The sequence below is a fragment of the Schistosoma mansoni genome (assembly GCF_000237925.1).
Source record: "Schistosoma mansoni, WGS project CABG00000000 data, chromosome 1 unplaced supercontig 0071, strain Puerto Rico, whole genome shotgun sequence".
Lineage (NCBI taxonomy): Eukaryota > Metazoa > Platyhelminthes > Trematoda > Strigeidida > Schistosomatidae > Schistosoma > Schistosoma mansoni.
The window spans coordinates 214,816-236,846 of NW_017385989.1; the positions used below are offsets into that span (position 1 = coordinate 214,816).

Below are 22,031 nucleotides of genomic sequence, written 5' to 3' on the forward strand. Positions count from 1 at the left end.
TATTCATACCGACCACAAACGTAAGAGAGCCTAACATCATGAAAGGAGGGAGGGTGGCGTTACTGATCAGCAAACAGGATGGTGGGGAGATAACTTCAATCCACCCGTGTCTGTGGGGCAGAACATACTAAATTACGGCTCCTTATGTCAAGTGGGATGTCACGAACCAACAGTATTGATGCGAAATTATTCATGCAAAATACCACTTTGAACCCAAACAACCAATAAAGGGGAAATAAAGGCGAACAAAGGGGAAATAAAGCGGACGAAAGCGTAAATAAAGGGGAAATGTCGCTTTTTCGCCTGCACGTCGGTTATTTAGGGGAAAAGTCGCTTTTTCCCCCTTACGTCGTATATTTGGGGGATATTTGTAGACAATTTGTCGTAACGTATAACATTTGAATGAACCGCAATAAGGAACAACATTTTGCTGAGTATGTCAAAAATAACGAATTATTACATTCAATTTATGAATTTCATCATTATTACTCATGCAATAAAATACGGACACAGGCTTTTGTATGTGATGCGTTTGTACTTACTTTCTCTGTTGTTTAGCTAAGGTGTTCCGACATGGTTGGCCGCCATCACAAATTATTTACACGATGCAAGTGAGTGACGTGCTCTGTGTTTTTAGTTCCTTCTAACTGTTTATGTTGTTAGTCTAATAACATGAGTTTATGCGAATTCAGTGATAGAGCTCGTAGACGTAGGGCAACCGTGAACTTGTCAAGAGTCCTCGGATGTCATAGAACTACTTTTAACAGACGTTGGAATAAATTACGTAACGATTTTCTGAGGAGACATGACTTGCTTTCGTTTAGTAACTTTGCTAATGAAAGCACAACTACAGGTAACTGACTTTAGCAACTATATATGTATAAACTATGTCAGTTGACAGAGAAAATAATTGTCATGAGATTCCTTCAACTGTATTACCTTCCACAAGCTGTACCAATGAAAGGCTTCTGGAAGATAATGGTACGTGTTTGAAGTTCATACGCTAATAAATTTATTATAGAATGTTCTACCGTCGATTTGCCCTGTCAAAAGCCTTTGAGTCGCAAAGAGAAGATTAACAGGATACTAATGCATTTAATGACATCCACCTATCTGAGTATCCGGGATGCAGATAGGGTTTTGAATGAAGTAAGATATATAAGGTTTTTAAACTTCAGGTGCACTGACTAATCGTTTCCTGTCGTCACCTATCAACGAGAAAGACCTTGCGAAACTCTATGACATGGCTACGCAAAGTTATTTCCACGACATGAGAGACAAAGTCCAGAAGCGTCATCGACGTAACAAAGAACACGTATGTACGGCTTTAAAGTGATTACTGTTTTTGCATTATCTATAGGAACAGTCTTTCGTAATCAAGGATATAACCGTAAGTCCAGCTTCAAGTACCTTCTTGTGCAAAACAAGTTTCCTAGATTCAATAACGTTTTTATTTATCACATTTTAGAATTCACAAGAATTGTTTGACTTTCCATAGTCCAACAGGCTTGGTGGAAATCAAGAATACGTGAAATGCCTGGTCCGTGACAATTACATATGGAGCCTTGATACTGTACCATCTGCCAACTGCTCATTACTTTGTACATTGAAGAACTTTTTGTTTTCAATAAAAATTTGCAAATTATACCATATTTTACGTACTTTACATAATTCGTGTGCTGTGTTGTAGGAATGAAAGCGAACACAGGAGGCGGTTGCGGTAAATGCATTAGTGTGTATGTAGTGGTAAAGCAGTGAATGTAGCGGATGTTGAAGGTATAAGTCGGAAATTCGTCCGATATTTGGGGGAAAAGTCGGCTATTCGTCGGATATTTAGGGGAAAAGTCGGCTATTCGTCGGATATTTAGGGGAGAAGTCGGCTATTCGTCGGATATTTAGGGGAGGAGTCGGCTATTCGTCGGATATTTAGGGGAGAAGTCGGCTGTTCGTCGGATATTTAGGGGAGGAGTCGGTTATTCGTCGGATATTTAGGGGAGAAATCGGTAATTTAGCGACATTTGAAAAACAGAGCGACAGAAAGGGGAAATTACGCTTTATTTCCCCCGGACAGGCGAAAAAGCAGACATTTTGGCGCATTTCCCCTTTATTTACGACTTATTTTCCAGTGCACATTCCGCTTTATTTCCCCTTTGTTCGCCTTTATTTCCCCTTTATTGGTTGTTTGGGACCTTTTTCAGCCTCCTGCAGATACTCCACCGGAAACAGAAATGGCACGGGTGACTTCATCCTACACCGTTATTAATGCTTCCGATATTCTGGAGGGATATAAGTTCGAAACTTCTAAAAGCCCCCAACTTCGCATGTATCTATTCTCGACCATCAGTTGTATGTTGCAACGCTACCTCCATAAAGTGCGCCAAGTGTGATATTCAAATGGTTCAAATGGTTGAAGACGGAATAGAAGAAGCTTTCGCTTAACGGGCTTCCGTGTCTGGTAGCAGTGGATCACCAATACCTCCAGGCAAGAACCTAGGTATATGAACGATAATAGAGGGAAAAAAAGAATTTGGTAAATCATAATAATATGTTATCCTTAGTCCTTAAGAATAAGTCAAGTTTTCTCTTAAAGGACTCCTGGGAGGTCGCTTGGACTAGCTCAGTCGGCAGCGAATTCCAGCACTTGACAACTCTAACGGAGTAGAAGTTGTGTCTGCAGTCTGTTCTGCTATGTAGGGTCTCCAATTTCTGGGTGTTACCTCTGAGGTTATTGTTATGACTAAGCTTAAGAAGATGTTTAGGGGGATGACCAGAAGTATTAAGGATACTATAAGTCATAAGAAGATCACCTCTAAGACGCCTGTACTCTAACGGGTAAAGGTTAAGTGATTGGAGGCGCTCTTCATAAGGTTTAAATTTGAGTCCCCGAAGTGATTTCGTGGCTCGACGTTGTATACGTTCCAGAGTGACCTTATCCTTTTGGAGGGAGGGAGGAAATACTATGTTTCCGTACTCTAAGTGGGGACTAATAAAACTGTTGAAGATTATGTGGAAGGTTCTACCGTCAAACTGGCCAAAAATGCGCTTCAATGTTACCAGTGCAAGGTTTGCTTGAGAGGCGTTTTTGTTACAGTTCGCATACGATTTCAGGTCGTAGGGTACCAACACTCCTAAATCTTTTTCAACTTGGGAAACTTCTAGAGGGGAGTTACCTAAGTTATAACTATAGTCTGCAACATGTCTCAGATGGACTACCTTGCACTTTGAAGTGTTGAAGGTAAGTCCGTTGTCGTCTGCCCAACTTTGAAGTCGAGTCAGATCCTCCTGCAGAACTAGTATATCATTGTGAGTACGTATCTCTCTCCAAAGTTTCACATCATCAGCAAAAAGCAATAAATCAGATGAAACTTGTTGAGGAAGATCGTTAATATAAATCAAGAAGAGAAGAGGTCCTATTGATATTGACATGTCCCTTATGAAATCCATTTACATTCATATCTTATGAAATATCAACCCAGCTGAGTAATTTTCAACAGTGAAAATTGTAACTTCTTTAACAATTTGATCTTGCCTGTAAACCGGCATGCCTCATGTAACAATGTTATTTGAGAATAAATTATTATTATTATTATTATTAGATAAGATGTTGGTTCTCATGAGGAGTGAAACGCATTGTATACAAACTTATTAGAAAAAGTTAGCATTGGTAGTGACGCACCTGTGTTCTGTTCACTTAATTTGTTACACCTGTTACTGCATGTGGTGGAGTAAAGACTGTTCCTCAGCACTGAGCCCTTCTAAACCATACATACGATCAAATGCAGATTCAACTGACACCATTAAAATTGAGTCACTTGACAAGGCTGCCCCGCTTGACTTCGCCTGCAAAATTGTTTTTGGTGATTTCAACCTTCCAACCATCAACTGGAAGACACATTCTAGTCGATTGTGCTATGAGGGCATATTTAGGTCCTCAGATATACGCGGTTGGGAGCAGTATGTACACTTGCCAACACGAAATTACAACATTCTTGACTTCATATTATGTCACAATGTCACACCAATATCAATGGTGGTTGGCAAAATGTTTTACAACAGCGATCATAAGATAGTCATCTGCACCCTTCAGATTCTTGCCAAGTGCAACAAATTAAAGACACTAAATACGCGTTTGCAATATGCAGAGATTATGCAAACGCTGACTGCGAAAACTTTCGATTTCTAGTAAAGCATTCTGACTGGAACAGTTTCTTTACCAGTGATAACCTCTTAAATACATTAGAAATATTCAATACTACCACCGAATCTTCACTAGACAAAAGACTAAGTCTGAGCTGCGAAAACTAAGAAGGACGTACTATATGTCAAATGACATCAGTGTCCTGCACCAGATATACGCTGTACTTGAAGGAGTGCAAAGTAATCACAAAAAATATAAACATACTATTTTGAGATCATCAGCATATAAGTATGGTTTCCTAGATTTTATGATGGTATATATATCGCTTATATACATGGGAAACAAAATTTGGTCCCAATACACTTCCCTGGATGACGCCACTAGTTATTGGTCTAGGTAATGAGAGACAGTCGTTGTACTTTACCATTTGTTTACGTCCCTTTGAGAACGAAACAAACCGTGAATTAACTGGGTTGTTGATTCCGAAGGACCGTAGTTTGGCTAGTAGCCGTTTGTGTAGAACCTTATCAAAAGCTTTCTTAAAGTCTAAAAATATGACTGATACAAGGAGTCCATTGTCTCGTTTCAGAGTTATATCATTCATGTAGTCCACTAGGCATGTATCACATGATCTGGGCCTAAGAAATCCATGTTGGGAGACCGAGATGAGATTATTAGTAATTACATGTTGGACTAACGCCGCCTTAACTACTTTCTCCATCACTCTAGACACCACTGAAGTTATGTTTATGGGTCGGTAATTTTCAACATTTGCTTCAGGTCCTGTTTTAATTTTGGGAATGATGTGTGTAGTTTTCCAGGCAGTAGGGTAATGCGCTGTAGAGAGCGATATCGCAAGTAGTTTGAGTAATAAAACACACATATCATCGCCTCCACGTTTTAGCATGCTAGCCGGAATACCATCTGGTCCATCAGTGTAGGAGTGTTTCAGTGTACTAATTGCCTTAGAGATATTCTGTACATTGAAGTCTACGTTAGTAATCTCACAGGCAGATGCTGTGATAAGTTCTGAATCATTAAGTGGTTTTTCATCAGTTAATGAGGAACAAAAGTGTTCATTAAATAGTTCCGTAACAAGTTTAGGATCTTCATATACTTGTTTGTCTTTAATAAATATGTTTCCTCTCGACTTAGAACGTTTAAGTTTATTTTGAAAGAGTGTGGTGAGTGCTGAGGAGTTATTACTAAGTTCGACAGCACGTTTTTCCTGTTCGATTGCTTTTTGCGTACTTATTGCGTCTGTCCGGACAAGTATTTCTGTCATCGTTACTAAAGAGGAGAAGTCATTAGAGTTGTGGAAGCGAGTACAATGTCTCTGCAGACGTCTTCGTGTACCGACCGGTATAAACAGATCTTTAGAAAACTTAGGTCTCCAGTACTCTAAAGGTGCGATTTTGTTCATGATACTTTCGATGTTGTGGTAAAATATATTGGTTAGTGTGTCGGTATTGTTTGCAGTAAAGAATGTTCCCCAGTCAGTGCTTCTTAGGTAATTGTGAAAATTATTCCAATCTACCTTGTGATAGTTTCTACGAAGGGTTACCTTTTTACGTCTACCGGTGGTGATTTTTATATTAGGACCACATACGACAATGTTATGATCACTATCTGGAAACTTTTTCCAATATACACAGTATTGAGGGTGAGGCCAACGTTAAAGACTAAGTCCAAGATATTTTGATGTCCGGTAGGGCTACTGACATACTGAGTCCACTGTCCTAGTTCTAGACTTTCGATAAATGATTCGTAACATCTCGGAGCCCTGACTGGAAACCAGGGAATTTTAGGCATGTTGAAGTCACCACAAACGAGCTTGCCTGTGAATGGGAGGGATGATGCTAGTGTGAATACCTCTGATAATACTGCTATTTCACCTATTGACGCGTTAGGTTATCGGTAGACACAGCCGAACAGTAAGGTAATGGTATTTGATGGCTTTGAAACAATTCACACCGAGTCCTTCAGTCTGTTTAGTTCAGGCATATGACATAATAGTGAGTTTAAGCTAGAGTGAGCGTAAATACGGCATCCTCCGCCTCGTCCATTCAATCTATTGCTTCTATATAGGAGATAGTCATCAAGAGATATACTTAGATCGGAAATATTACTGTTAGTCCATGCTTCATATATCATTAAAAGTGATGGTTGATATATGGAAACAAACAGAGCTAAATCAGTCTTTTTGTTGCAGATCGACCTAGCGTTGATAAGACACATATTAAACAAATGGCTTACTAAGTTAAAAATGAGTGAAAGTATATCGATTAAAGATGTCATGACCCTCGCGGGTTTGGGGTGAGGGATTGAATGTTTTTCAATAGCTCTGTATTTTGATAGCTAGAGTTACTGCGGGATGTATCAAATGAGCTAGTGAAGTTGCTTGGAGAGTTTACCCAGGAGGGAAGGGTGGAAGTACTTTCTGATGCGAACTGTACGGGGGAAGCGAGTTTATGTTCCGCGCGTGGTTCGAAATGACTTGGGCTATATGCTTCAACAGGGGTGCCACTTAGGGGCCTCATCCCAAAAAATCTGGTATAGGTTGACTGTAGACTGTACTGTTATTTGCAGAATAGTTTTGATGGTTAGGCTCGTAGCCTCTGTTGTGGCTATTTACGCTAGTGTGAGCATAAGGGGGTCTGCTTCACGTAGCTGGAAGTGGTTACGACTGTTGTTATACATGGGGGCCGTTTTGATGTTATGGGTTGGTACTGAGGGGTGTGGAAAGTTCTCATTGTGAGAGTATTTACAATTGTGATCCTGGGGAATGTACCTAGGGTGTGGGGTGAGGAACCTGTAATTACCATGCTTATTAATGGCTTTAGGTTTTAGAGGGTGAGTGGAGTGATCAGTATTTTGATAGTTTTTGTGAGTGTGCGTGTAAGAAGGTTTGTGATGCTCAAGCATACTCCCCTTTGTGCGAGGTGTTGATGGCAAGTTACATGATATCAGAGGGTAGAACCTATTTACTGTTGTTGGGATACCCACAGAACAGTTGGTCTCCATCTTACGTGTTTCCCTATTCCGTATTGTGGATTTTGTCTCCTCAATCTTTTTTGTCAGAGCTAAAGGGTTTCGTTGACTCTGTGAGATTAACTTAGGTGCATTCGGTTCGTCTTGTAGAGTATCTTTTGGGGGACCAATTTTTAAATGAATATGTTTAGTTGGATGTGTTTCGTTACACGGCTCACATTTTGGTACTTTACTGAGCAAACAGCCGGGATCAGAGATGCCGTTACGCTTTTTGGTGAAATTTGGGAACCGTATCTTATCCAAAGATTTCTGATCCGCAGACTCATCTAGATCTGAGGATGGATCTGCCGTTTGTGGTATGATATCATGCTTGTTGTCCATGCGCCTTATACCATTCACTGTGTTGCATACTGTCTTTAGCTGGTTTTTTACTATAACTCTATCATACAATTCTATTTCTTTCCATCTTCTGATACGACGTTGACACGGCGTTAGGTCAGGAGTGACTTTTATGCTTTTATATGGATTTAATGAGCTGATATTTTTGCTTGAATCAGACTCCACGGCCATTTGAATCGGTACCAAACATGTTGGGAATAGTCGCGCGCCAGAGGTTGCCAGACGATCACTGTGAATCCTCCGGATATTGTCGAGTTGTAAGACAAATGGAAAGGAGGCGGCAGAAACTGATCGGGAAACAACGAGTAATAACACGTAACTAGGACGTTGGTTGAATGTTAGGCGATCAACCATAGAAATAATAGAAAAAAACATTGCATTTTAAAGTTCTATCAAGTCGCGTTGGAATGGATAGTTTTGACAAGTTATTGAGTTCTTCAGATGAGAGACGTTAAGTTCGTCGCAAGAGTAGTGATGTCACAATGATAGTATGATAAGTGTATTATCAATCGATAACGATGTTTGTACTGCCATCGGTTTGGAGTAGAAATTCAGTAAGTGTCGTTGACAACTGTTCGTAAGTGTCGAATTCTAGTTATATCTTTATTTAACAGACCAATTTTAAGTGCAGAAGTATAACCGTGAAGACAAGTTGTGACTTCGTTGTGCGAAGCTACTGATCAATTTGTAGTCAGTTTGAAGAGCCGATGACTTCTGTTACAATCAGTAAGGGTCTGAGGGTCTGAAACGTTATCTGGTAGGGATGCATGACCGAGTGCCTTCAGTCGGAGTGGATAACACCGTATATGATGATAAACCACAAAATCATTGAGAAGAACATTGATTTAGCCTACTATATCTTGTAGCGCACAAATTAGACCGATTGTTGCTTTGTAACTTCTCAATCTCCCTATTTCGGAGAAACTTTTGTGCGTTTTGGGTAAATTTTGGTCGATGGCGTCCTGTCCTGTTTGTCTGGAAGCAGCAAGAATTGAGAGTAGCTGTACCTTGGGTCGTGTATGAATTGTGACATGCCGGTGTCCTTGCTGTCATGTTACTGGCATGCATAAGAAGATGAACTCTTACTGGTAAACTCAAATGGTTCAAATGGTTCAAATGGTTGAAGACGGAATAGAAGAAGCTTTCGCTTAACGGGCTTCCGTGTCTGGTAGCAGTGGATCACCAATACCTCCAGGCAAGAACCTAGGTATATGAACGATAATAGAGGGAAAAAAAGAATTTGGTAAATCATAATAATATGTTATCCTTAGTCCTTAAGAATAAGTCAAGTTTTCTCTTAAAGGACTCCTGGGAGGTCGCTTGGACTAGCTCAGTCGGCAGCGAATTCCAGCACTTGACAACTCTAACGGAGTAGAAGTTGTGTCTGCAGTCTGTTCTGCTATGTAGGGTCTCCAATTTCTGGGTGTTACCTCTGAGGTTATTGTTATGACTAAGCTTAAGAAGATGTTTAGGGGGATGACCAGAAGTATTAAGGATACTATAAGTCATAAGAAGATCACCTCTAAGACGCCTGTACTCTAACGGGTAAAGGTTAAGTGATTGGAGGCGCTCTTCATAAGGTTTAAATTTGAGTCCCCGAAGTGATTTCGTGGCTCGACGTTGTATACGTTCCAGAGTGACCTTATCCTTTTGGAGGGAGGGAGGAAATACTATGTTTCCGTACTCTAAGTGGGGACTAATAAAACTGTTGAAGATTATGTGGAAGGTTCTACCGTCAAACTGGCCAAAAATGCGCTTCAATGTTACCAGTGCAAGGTTTGCTTGAGAGGCGTTTTTGTTACAGTTCGCATACGATTTCAGGTCGTAGGGTACCAACACTCCTAAATCTTTTTCAACTTGGGAAACTTCTAGAGGGGAGTTACCTAAGTTATAACTATAGTCTGCAACATGTCTCAGATGGACTACCTTGCACTTTGAAGTGTTGAAGGTAAGTCCGTTGTCGTCTGCCCAACTTTGAAGTCGAGTCAGATCCTCCTGCAGAACTAGTATATCATTGTGAGTACGTGTCTCTCTCCAAAGTTTCACATCATCAGCAAAAAGCAATAAATCAGATGAAACTTGTTGAGGAAGATCGTTAATATAAATCAAGAAGAGAAGAGGTCCTAGTATTGAACCCTGGGGGACCCTACTAGGACATTCCATAGCCTGAGAGAGAGTGAAGTTAACCCTGACCTTAAAGTGTCGGTTTTCTAAATATGAAGAGAGCCAATCAATCAAAGGGGGTTTTATACCCAATCGTCCAAGCTTCTTGATAAGACATGCATGGTTGACCCTATCAAAAGCTTTTGAGAAGTCCAGGTAGATGACGTCAACCTTCCCCTTGCGATCAAGGATGGTTGTCCATCTATCCACCGCAGTCAGCAGGTTGGTTATACAAGAATGACCTTTTCTGAAACCATGCTGTTGAGACGAGAAGAACTTTGAGGATGATAAGTATTCTAGTATGCCGTCGAATACTAGGAATTCCATAATTTTTGAAGGTATGGAGAGAAGGGCCACTGGTCTGTAGCTTGAGGGTTCACTGCGTCGACCTCCTTTGAAAATTGGTGTGATGTGGGCCAGCTTCCATATTTCCGGTAGTTTGCCTCTGCTTAGCGAGTGTGCAAACATCACGCTAAGTGGTGTCGCCAGGATTGAAGCTGCTTCCCTCAATGCAGCGGAATGAACCATGTCCGGACCAGGAGAAGTGTCTTTTCTTAGGTGCTGCAGTTTACGGAGCACCAGGTCAGCACTCAGGTCCACTTCGGAAAGTCCTGTACATGTGCAGGTGAAGCTTTCGTCAGTATGGTTGATGTGGGTCAGCTGGAATGTCCGGGAGTATTGTTCAGCCAAAAGGTTAGCGGCATCACTGTCGTTATTGGTCGGGCCATTAGGACCAAGCAGTTGGGAAACTCCAGTTTTGCCTTGTCGAAGAGAAGCTGCATAACTGAACAAGCTTTTCGGATTGGAGACGAATCTATCGATAGGCTTGGTCTGGAACTGAAGCCTGTCTTCTCTTATTGCCTTTGTGCATATGTTCCTTATATGTTTGTATTGCCTGTACGCGCCGTTGTTATCAGTTCGTTTATATTCAGCCCAACAGTGCCTTTTGTGGCTTAGCAAACGACGAGTGCGGTTCTTGATGATTAGAGGTTGCTTGTAGCTTTTTGGGACCATTTGAGGAACCGAATGCTTAGTAGCACATAAGATCGTGTGCAGTAAAAAATCCCAATGAGCATCCACTTCAATTTGAGGGTGAACATCCCAATCCACCTGTTGTAGATAGTCCTGTAAAGCTAACACATTCAACCGTTTGAAGTTCCAGCGCTTGTTGCTAGTAGGATATCGTAGCTCCGTTTTGCTGACAAAGCTGAATGATAAGACGGCGTGATCACTTTTCCCCAGGGGAGCCAGGATTGAGAGGTCGTCAACTAGGAATTCTTCATTTGTGAATACCCAGTCTAAGCGCGACGGCATCTGACTGTTTCTCCAACGGGTTGCCGACTTCACATTTTCGAATAATCCCAGGTCGCCGATAAGGTTGAAGAACAGAGCTTCAGTAGAGTTGGCACCACCAATGTATGTATGTTCCACGAAGTTGATTCTAGGGAGATTGAAGTCCCCTAGAATCAGAATATGAGAGAATCTGAGACGCGTAGAGCGAGTTAATCCTTCCAGCAGACGTTTGTCATACTCGATGTCGGCAGTGGGCTTCCTGTAAATGACCCCAACTAGACACCTCGAGGTGGTAGACAATCTTACTGAGCACCATACTGACTCATCAAGATTGTGAAACTCTTGGTTGTGAAGTTGGTGCGCATCCAGGCATGACCGTATGTATAGTGCTACCCCACCCCCCATTCCTGTTTTTCTGTCGTTGCGAAATAAAGACATCCCAGTTATTGCTAATTCCTGGTCCGTAAACTGAGACGTTATCCAAGTTTCGGATATTCCTATCAGATGGGCATCATTAGCGTTGCTAAGTTCACGTAGCTCATCCATTTTGTTTGGCAAGCTCGCGGCGTTCGTGTATAGGCAGTTTATGCTTTCAATTTGGAACGCGTGAGCTTCCTCCTGTTTGTCTATATGAGCCGTGTGTGAGTGGACAGGTAGCCTACCTATACGATGTTTACCGAGTTGGTAGTCCCTGTCCTTTACACGTTTTTTTTATGATCAAGACAGTCCACGAGTGGAATTGTCAGCTCCAGCTTTCCCTTGTGCTTGATCCTGCTGTCGTGTGGCCTATCCGGATGCATATGGATGCCAGTTGGCAACCGACGTCTATTGGCACGAAATGCTTCCAGATTTGCAGCCGCCATGTGGGAGGAGGGGAAGGTTATCTTCAACAGCCGGGGCCTAGAGTCTCCGTCTCTCTTGGCTAGTCGCATTACCTGTTGGGTCAATATGTTCTTGAGTTTTAAGGAATGCTTGATGAATTTCCATTCCCGAATATCAGAGTTTGCTTGAGTTGGGTCCATATTTTCCAGCACACCTTGCACAATGATATTTCGTCCACGGAAAAACGCCTCGCGAGATTCCTTAGGGATGTTCCGGATGAGATTTCGTTCAGAATACGGTATGTCGGGCAGTATTCTTACGTTCCCATCGGACTTCAGTAAGTGACTGGCTAGCAGGACGTCCTCTACGTCGGAGGCGTTCTTAAGTGTAACACGAAGCCTCAGGTGGTTTAGGTGGTTAGAGTCCTTCCCCCGAGTGAGCCGTGTGACGGTCAAAGGCTCTATTCTAGGGAGTTCAAGCCTCTTGTTTAATTCTCCTCAGAGCATCCTATCGTTTTTGTCCTGCAAACTGAGAGGAAGGTCGGGGTTGTCAATAAGGTTCATGATTATGACAGAGTCGTCACGAACCGCAATTGATTCCCCAGGTTTCCCAGGGCGTCTAGGTTTGGTATCTTGTTGTTTGGATGTCGAGGCGCGTTTTCGATCCCTGGGCTCAGTGATGACCAGGCGGATAGTCTTGGGGGTAGACTGTGCAGCCAAAGTATCAATTGATTTCCGCACGATACTTGGGACGTTCAGTTTCGGCGGAGACGCTTGGGCTTTATTACTCCTGTTAACGTGAGTCCAACCACCTACAGGATTTTTGGGAACCACTGTCTCATTCAAGGACCGTTCCCTGGGGGACCCAAGTTTACTGAGGGAGTCGATGACAGTCGATGTTAAGATGGTGCTGAGTTTCAGCACATCGTCACTCGTGCTGTTAACAGCACCGTCGATAACCGACCTGTCAGTATCCTTTTTCTTATTTGCCCTATGCGTTCCAGCTTTGTTACCCGTCATGATGCTATCATTTACCGAATTCTTAGACAACTTATCTCTCAGACCTGTCAGTAAAGTAATGATAGTACCCAACATAACTACCGTATCGGTGTTGCAGGTAACACATACCCACCTACGATCAGACTTGCTGAGTCTGCTATAGGCTGCTGCTGTTAGATCTGTACATGCCTCGTGGAACCAACCTTTGCAGTTGTCACATTGCATGCCAGATGTAACGGCAAAACGGCAACCAGGCCTTTTGCATGAATTTTTCATGGCTAGTGATTTAGACTGTCTTAAAAATACAAGCAGTAAATTTAGGACCGTTAAAAAAACACACAGTAAACAAAAACTGGCAAAATGTATAAAAACAGTTAACGATAAGCTAAAGCTAGCCTTTACGTGAAAACTATAAAAAAAAACCGATAGTGAGCTGAGGCAAGACCACAGTTAACTATTAATTTGAGTGAAACACAAAAAAAGAAGTAATCTACCGAACGTATAGCTCAGAATAGATTCTTTAGATTGGAAATGGTACTTTTGTTGCGTAAGAACACAGCAAAAGTTTGAGAAATGTAAATCACGTTAGGACTAAACTTCCCGTTCGAAAAGCGCGTTACAATTACGTACGAACAATTACGTAATATAAACGGTATAGTTCATCACATGCAGTCGATGGAAGATATATAACACACATATCTTCCATAATAACGCAATTTCACTACCCTAGACGTGGAAATGTAACAGGAACTGTTTTTTAAAGTAAGTTCTTTGTAGTAGTATTCTTGACTTAACTATATATCCAACTTGTAAACTGATTTCTTTGCATCAAATTTTGCTTTTCCCGTACCAATAGTAATGATGCACCAGTTAAGTTTTGCTCAATTTTTAAATACGTTGGGCCACTAATAGACTGCTATAAACGCTATGTAACAAGCACAAATATTACGAAAATTGATGTGTGACGGAAAAAGTGCTGTTAATAGCTGATAAGTAACGACATCCAAAATCTTCGACAACGTGTGAAAACCCATGTCTTCAATTCTTGACTGGAATCAAAGGCTGTAATTAAACAGTCTTGCCTTGACCGCTTCTGCCAATTCTTACGAATTGTCGAGGTGACGCATCAATCGTTTCACGACCGTTTGACCTTCAAGTGTTCAGTAGCCTCCTTCAGCGGACGATTCCACTGAAGCGTTGCTCACTTTGTGTTCACATGTAAAATGCTGCGTAGTGGGATAATATTAGTGCGTCACTTACGTTCCGTAATAAGACGGCGATTGCCGAGTTGCGGAATTTCGCCCAGGTATTGTGAACAGTTATTTGGTTAATGATGAAGTTATCAAAGGTTACTGTCAGATTTAGTATCTGGATGTGATCCCGAAAGATGTCGTAGCCCTACAAAATACCCATCAAATGTTTATGAAATCAAATACTTCTTGCAAAATTACAAGGTAGAAGCAGTTGCTATCAAATTAGAAGAATTCGAACCAGCAGTACTCAGTATCTGGGATGAGATCCTTGAAAGTAGAACGTTTTCACTGTTTTAATGTTTTTAGTTGGTGATATTGCTTTAGTAGAGAAATACTTAGAAGTGAGAATCAATTTAGGAATGATCTTTAATGCGAACGATGTTTTGGTTTGTCTTGAGAAGGCGAACATGAGTCCTAGCGAGGTATATTTCATTGCTCTCCTTCTTACCTAACAGCGCGTTTTCGGAGTTTTCATTCGTCAAAGTTGTGTTGCTGGAGATATTAAGCAGGCAAAGTAAGACAAATATCTTTCATTCATGCCCCAGATCACACTTGCGATCGCTAAAGGAGTCTGGGTTCATTCCTAGCTCTCATACGTTTTCCCATTTTCTTCATGGTTACGTTAAAGCTGGGTAAGTTTCACAGTATTTTCAAGTAAGCTTGTTTTTCTGTAACTAATTATAATTTTGGCTCTTCTAATCAAGAGTAGTTGATAAGTAGCTTCTGGTAATTTTTTTTCAAAAATTTTTTGTTAGCACTTTTCCCTAATATAAATTTTACGTACTCGTAATTCGTCCTTTGACAGGACATAATCGTATCTGTTTTAGAGGCTACACAAAGGCTATAGTCGGCATATGTTTGCTTGCTAAACCATCTGAAGTAGGGAATCGTTCTTTTATTTTTCCTGCCTACTAGCTAGAAAGTGTCGGAATCTCAGGCCGTCGGACATCATTCTTTATGTTTACCGTTGTTACTTCGACATTTATACTCCCACAAAACTCCATGGAGTTAAAATCAGTCAGTCACAACGTGGAACCTAGTTCGTATGTACACCAGTTCAATTTGCCATAACTCATTAGCACAAAGATGAAATTATCAGTCCAAGTCACAGAATAATAGGGTACTAACTGTATCAATGGTAAAAAGAAAAGATTAAGCATCGGAGATACAACTCAAGAAAATATAGATTAGTGAAATAAAAACGTGGATGTACGGATCAAATATGTACTTTTTGGCAGGTTCTGAAACAGATATGCTTTCCGACACCCTATTCTAGTTGTATTCCTTGTCATTAAGGTGGCGTTTGACTTTGTTGAATGCGTCTGCCAATCAAAGGCATACGACAAAGGTAAATTAACCTTGTACAGGCTCTCCACTCGAACACTTTGAGTCAGGGATTGTGGCGAAATCTCATCAGAATCATCAACTTGTGTGGTGTTGGTCAGGCATGTTCGCTCCCCTCATTTTTATTTAACTTCGTCAGACCTGCTTTGAGGGATAACACTTTTATCGGTAGTTATGAGGAGTTGGTCTACCAGAAACTTCTCTTGTTCACTTGGAATGTGTAGATAATATAGGTCTGTTTGAAGACGTTGATATTGCCGAGTCGTTTGACTACCTTATTATTATTTATTTATTTGAACATAAATATTGGTACAAGGGGGCATTAAATATATATGTTCCGCACAAATAAATTGTCAATTTATTTAATTGTGTGAGGGCTGTGGTACTGCCCGGGTGCCCAGACCGAAGCAGGTGGTTTTCTTAGGGGGGGGGCACACCCGGAGCCTTTGACCTAAGGGCCTGAGGTCTTGAGTGCTGTTAGGAGTATGAGGGCAGTTATCACTTCCCGGTTGCTCACACCGTGGAAGGGTTGTTCTAGAGGTACCTGAAAAGGAAATTGGGTTAGAAGTGGTCTTAATGACCTGAGAGCGTGACCGCAGTGCCCAAGGGACAACTGCTTGAGGTCGGTCACACACGACCTTTTTGTGGGTAATTTTTGTGTTAGCTCCGTACTTGTTGGGACCTTGGCTTCGATTCGTTGGACAGGACTGTTCTCTGGGATTGTCTGTTGAAGAAGGGTGTGCCTGAGAAGTTCATTAACATCTTAAAGGCCCTGTATACGAACACCTCAGGCAGAGTGAGGGCATACAACCACCTTTCTCCCTTGTTTCATTCGAGCAGTGGGGTTAGGCAGGGTTGCCCGATCTCACCATTCCTCTTCAACTTTGCCATCGATGACATCCTGGAAACAGCTCTGATGGATGTAAGTAATGGCAGTGTGGATATGTTGCCTGGAGAACGACTTCTCGACCTCGAGTATGCGGATGATATTGTCTTACTGTGCGATAATGCCCAAGGCATGCAATTCGCACTTAATCAGTCGGCAATCAGTGTCCGCAGGTACGGCATGTGCTTTGCACCCTCCAAGTGCAAAGTACTCGTACAAGACTGGCAGGATTCTCATCCTGTACTCACCTTGGATGGTGAGGAGATTGAAGTAGTTGAGAAGTTCGTGTATCTAGGTAGCTACATAAGTGCTGGTGGTGGCGTGAGTGATGAGATTGATGCACGTATAAGGAAAGCCAGAGCGGCTTATTTCAATCTGGGCCATCTTTGGCGCCTTCGTGATGTTAGTCTGGCTGTAAAAGGTCGGATCTACAACGCGTCGGTGAGAGCAGTTTTGCTCTTTGCTTGTGAAACCTGGCCTCTCCGAGTTGAGGATGTTAGACGTCTCTCTGTGTTCGATCATCGTTGTCTCCGAAGGATTGCTGACATCCAGTGGCAACACCATGTTAGTAATGCTGAGGTTCGGCATCGTGTGTTCGGGCGCAGAGACGATAATTCAATTGGTGTCACCATCTTGAAACACCGACTTCGGTGGCTTGGACATGTTTTACGAATGTCGTTCCAGAGACTTCCACGTCGTGCATTATTTGCTGACTCTGGGACTGGTTGGAAAAAGCGGAGAGGAGGTCAGTGTATGACATGGTGTCGTGGCATGAAAGAAAGCTGCAAAGGGCTAGCTTCTGTTGGTCCTTCACGACTCCCTGTCTGGGGTCGGAGAGATGGTGCAACACAGTGGCTAGAGACGTTATCAGATATGGCTCAGAATAGAAGCCAGTGACGATCCTGCTGCAACCTTCTTTTACTTTCTATATAAAGAGTGGTTCTAACTTTCTTAACTGAAAGAGTCTTCTGGTTGTACATTTCAGTCCGCCTTATCTTTTCATCCCTTCTCTTCCTACTTTCATTATTTTGTGTGGCGCATATGTATCTGGTGCCCTTTTGTACCAATATATATGTGTTTAAATAAATAAATAAATAAATAAAATGTTAGGACCTTACCGCCGGAGACGGATATCCGTGGGATAAGGTGAGGTGTGCATTTTTAGGGTCGACTTTTTCTAACCCCACTCCTCCTTGTGGGAAGGCAGAATCGCTGTTATGCTGGTTGTCTGAAGGAAACACCTTACTGCCATCACACCTCTGTACAGTCAGCAGTACGACTTCGCCTTCGGACCTTTGGCTTGCTGCTTTTATTCTTACCGCTCTTCAACCGACTTGTCTGGCATGGTAGGACCTTGAGGAACGATTGTTTCTGCCAGTATAGCTCGATTGGTTCATCACGATAGACAAGCCCGACCACCACGTCAAGGTAGCAGCAACGGTCGGGAAGGGTCTGATCCACGAGGCAGTGGAGCATCGTAAGGAGATGCATTCCCATGGTAGACGGTGACCAATAATTGGCTCGTACACCATTTTTTCCTTCAAGATACTGGAGCCCAAGTGGACCATTGGTTTAGAATCAGGGTTTCCCAACTCCCCTAGGTGGACTTTCCGTGTCCACCAACCCGGTTAAAGCACCGGACATTCGCTTTTCATCCTCTCAATTCCTCTCTCCAAATTTATCTCATTGGATTATACTCCTTCGATAATATTTTCAAACCCTAATCCTTCACATAATGCTGATACTCTTACTACTTCCACCACTGTGGGATTTGAATCGACAACTGTATCTCTGTGCTAATGTGGTATGGCAACTCGAATTGATGTACGTACTTACGAAGTTCTACGTTGTGACTGACTGACAATTTCGTAAACAACACCCCTACCGCGAGAAGGCAGTGAGTAGGATTTCCATGGCAGAGGCTGTATACGCATGATCGTTTGAGAGAATTTTGAGATAGAGAGCGGACCCTCCCCACTCTCGGCCGTACTAGGGCATTCGTGGGACCGCCTTAAGCATGTTAAGCATGTTAAAAATGCGATTCGCTCCGTCTGCCGACTAGTGTACGGGTATCCCGCATACTTGTTCTCTTTGTTCCACTTTATGGCCGTGAAATCTAACTCTTAGAGATAATGTTCGTAGATTACCAGCATTCAATTATCGATGCCTTCCAACATCACCTGCGTTTGGTGGGATCATAGAGTTGACAATTGTGAGGTTAGAAGGAGAGCATTGGGTATGGATGACGGATCGATCAGTAGTTTGGTAAATATTTGCCGACTGAGGTTGTTGAGACATTAGTTACTTGTGTCCAACCACCGACTACCTTGACGAGCTGGTGTATGAATAGGTTGAAAGAAAGCTAAGGGAGGTCAAACCGAAATATGGCACTACTCCAAGATGTAATTAGCTGCATGTTGTTGCTTCAGGACTGACCTGCATCAACACCTGAACTAAGGATAGGGAGTGAAGTAGTCGAACGCGTCGATAACTACTTATCTTGGAAGTCTGATCAGCCCTAATGGATTGGTGTCTGACGAACTCTCTGCACATATTCAGAAAGCTCGTTTGGCTTTTGCCAGCTTACGTCACCACCCATGGCGAACGCGAGATATCCATCTGTCAATTAAGGGACGACTGTACTGCTCAGCAGTTCGCTCTGTTCTACTTTGCGATTGCGAAACGTCGCCATTAAGAGTAGGAGATACTCGTGAGCTACTAGTATTTGATGACAAATGTCTTAGAAATACTGCTCGCATCTGCTGGGATCACCGAGTAAGTAATAGTGAGGTTAGACACAGGGTATTAGAGAATGGTGGTAAATCAGTTGATGAGGTCATTAATCTTCATCGACTGAGATAGTTGGGCCACGTGTTACGTATGCCTGAACACCGATTACCACGACGCGCTATGCTGACTAGTATTGGAGATGGTTGGAAGAGAGTTAGGGGAGGCCAAATCAAAACGTGGCATCAGTGCTTGAAGTCACTAACTCCTAGTCTGAGTCATGTTGGTAGATGCAGACTACTTGGTTGGTGTCCGCGCGACTATCGTAACCAATGGTTGGAGACTGTGTGACATGACTGATAATCGATCACAATGGCGTAGGCGTATACAATCTTTTTCTTTCCTTAAACTGTGAGATTAAAATTGCTTTATATCTTTCTACGAACTAATTCTTCCTGTATTATATTTTATGTGCAATCTTTCTTTTATATATTACTACCATTGAAGCAACTACTATGAATATGGTGTTCATCTTGTCGTGCTAATGAGGTGTGGCAACTTGGACTGATGTGTATACTTACCTGGTCCTACGTTGTGACTGACTGAATTGACTGTTGGCCTGAGTCATGTTGGAAGATACAGATTAATTGGCTGGGGTTCACGCAATAACCGCTATCAATGGTTGGAGACTGGACGATATATCTCACAGTTTTTCGCAATAATAGTTGTGTCCGCTCTTTATCTGCTCTATCTAACTGCTGGTACAAAGTAGGAGGATTAGACATAGATTCAGCACCCTCGTGCCGTAGAAAACTGTTGATATAACTTTGGCATCTCGATTCCTTGCACGTTCTTCAAATTAATGATACAGGGATTCATTATAGCCCATCTTTGTGATGTTCCGGAATTAGATAAAGTTGAATAACTTTTTTATGGGTCTTAGATGATTCAGACCTATAGGTTTTAATATGTAGTTTCTGGGACGAGACGGATTCTGTATAGAAAATTAATTTTTGGTTGTCTTAAATGTCGGGATGTAACTAACTGGCATTCTGAGGAAAAAAATCAACTATTGTCGGTTCTGTGCTTCGAAGTGGCGGACTCTAGCCCAAAAATGTGATAGTTCTAGAGGGACTATAGGGTGTTATTAAGTGTCTTGATGGTATACTTCATGAAATAAAAGGAAAGCGTAGTTTGCTTAGTTACAATACTCCATCTTAGTATATATCATTGAAATCGCTGAAAAATTCCTATCATATTAAAAAACACAAGTGAATGAAGAATATTCTCTTCAATAAGTTCTCTTTAGGTTCTACAGTTATTTACTCAATAGTTCCTAATTCACATGCCTGTAGCCCCTCTGGGGGCTACTGCCGGTCCCAAGCCCGGATAAAGAAGGAGGGTTGGGAATGCGGTTAGCGACCACATCCCGTAGAAAACTAACTCGCTAAAAACCGCAAACCAGGAAAAAATAATTCAAACCATTCAAAATCTGCCCTGCAAGTTGAAGGAAAGGTGATGACGCCTCATGATGAAAGAGGCTAATCCCCCTTCTAACAACCAGAGCAACAGTTTTTTAGGTACATGTAATGTTCGTACAATGTGGGAGACCGGGAGAGCCAACTAAGTTGCTGCAGAAATGAAGAGATACAACCTAGAAGTGCTTGGGATCTGTGACACATTGGATGCAGGTTGGACAACAACGACTAGCTTCAGGAGAGCTTCTGTTATGCTCTGGCCTTGAAGAAGAAAATTCTACACATACACAAGGAGTTGCATTGATGTTGTCCAGACAAGCACAAAGTGCACTTATAGGATGGGAATCTCATGAACCAAGGATCATCAAACCCTCTTTCAAAACAAAGAAAGAGGGCATTACAATGAACGTCATCCAATGCTATGCGTCTACCAACGACTGCAATGAAGACGTTATAGATCAATTCTACGATAGGCTGCAATCAATCGTCTAAAAATGCCCAACGAAGGACTTGATCATTCTGATGGGAGACCCGAATGCCAAGGTTGGAATGGACAACATTGGAGACGAAGACGTCACGGGACGACATGAACTGACTGGGAGAAAGAGAAGAAAATGTTGAGAGATTTGCAAACCTATGCGCCTTCAATAAACTGGTCATATGCGGCACTATATTCCCAGATGGACGCATTCACAAAACCACATGGACTTCACCGGATCTCACTATGCAGAAACAATTTGAACATATTTGCACCAACAAAACGATCTGGAGGACGGTGGAGAGTGTGAAAACCAGGAGAGGAGCTGATATAGTCGCCAATATGAAATTAAAACTGGACAGCGAGACAGACAATATCACTAAAGTTTAATACGGCCTTTCTTCCAGATACTGACAAACTCAACAAATTCAAGATATCCCTCAACAATAGGTTCCAAGCCTTTCATGATCTACTCAAAGGAGAGGAAACTACTATGGAGAGCAACAGAAAAGGCATAACAGAGGCAATCACTTCAACATGTCATGAGGTTCTGGGTTGCAAGAAGCACCATCACAAGGAACGGATCACTGTTGATACACTGGATAAGATTGAAGAAGGGAGGAACAAGAAGGCAGCAATCAACACCAGCCGAACAAGAGCGGAAAAAGCCAAGGCACAAGCCGAATACATAGAAGTAAACAAGCAAGTGAAGAGGAGCATCAGAACCGGAAAACGTAAATATGCGGAGGATTTAGCAATGACAGCGGAAAAGGCTGCGAGAGAAGGAAACATCAGACAACTGTATGATACAACAAAGAAACTTGCTGAAAAATAACCGTAAACCAGAACGACCAGTGAGAGGCAAGGAAGGCAAGGTAATCACCAACATAGGAGAACAACGAGACAGGTGGGTAGAATACTTCAAAGAACTCTTGAATCGACCAGCTCCACTGAACCCATCCAACATCGAAGCAGCACCCACGGACCTCCCAATCGATGTTGGCCCACCAACAATTGAAGAGATCAGCATGGCCATTAGACAAATCAAGAGCGGCAAAGCA

At 42.2% G+C, this 22,031-nt stretch overlaps 2 protein-coding genes across 2 annotated transcripts in view; both read left to right on the forward strand.

Moving 5' to 3' along the window:
• Positions 1-672: 672 nt before the first annotated feature.
• Positions 673-1,537, forward strand: Smp_026790 (hypothetical protein; the record flags this gene model as incomplete). The annotated part of the gene is made up of 6 exons (XM_018791801.1): positions 673-853; positions 895-981; positions 1,022-1,149; positions 1,179-1,315; positions 1,361-1,390; positions 1,469-1,537. The coding sequence occupies 4 exons, from the start codon at positions 673-675 to the stop codon at positions 1,185-1,187; spliced, it is 405 nt and encodes a 134-aa protein (XP_018645027.1). The 3' UTR covers positions 1,188-1,315; positions 1,361-1,390; positions 1,469-1,537.
• Positions 1,538-14,027: 12,490 nt separating this feature from the next.
• Smp_136670 (hypothetical protein) overlaps positions 14,028-22,031 on the forward strand; it is a gene marked incomplete at both ends in the record, with an annotated part of 58,832 nt that continues 50,828 nt past the window's right edge. Inside the window, 5 exons of the mRNA XM_018791802.1 lie at positions 14,028-14,110; positions 14,144-14,331; positions 14,364-14,479; positions 14,513-14,571; positions 14,603-14,689. Of these exons, the coding sequence (XP_018645028.1) occupies positions 14,028-14,110; positions 14,144-14,331; positions 14,364-14,479; positions 14,513-14,571; positions 14,603-14,689 (533 nt within the window). The remainder of the gene's footprint in view (positions 14,111-14,143; positions 14,332-14,363; positions 14,480-14,512; positions 14,572-14,602; positions 14,690-22,031) is intronic.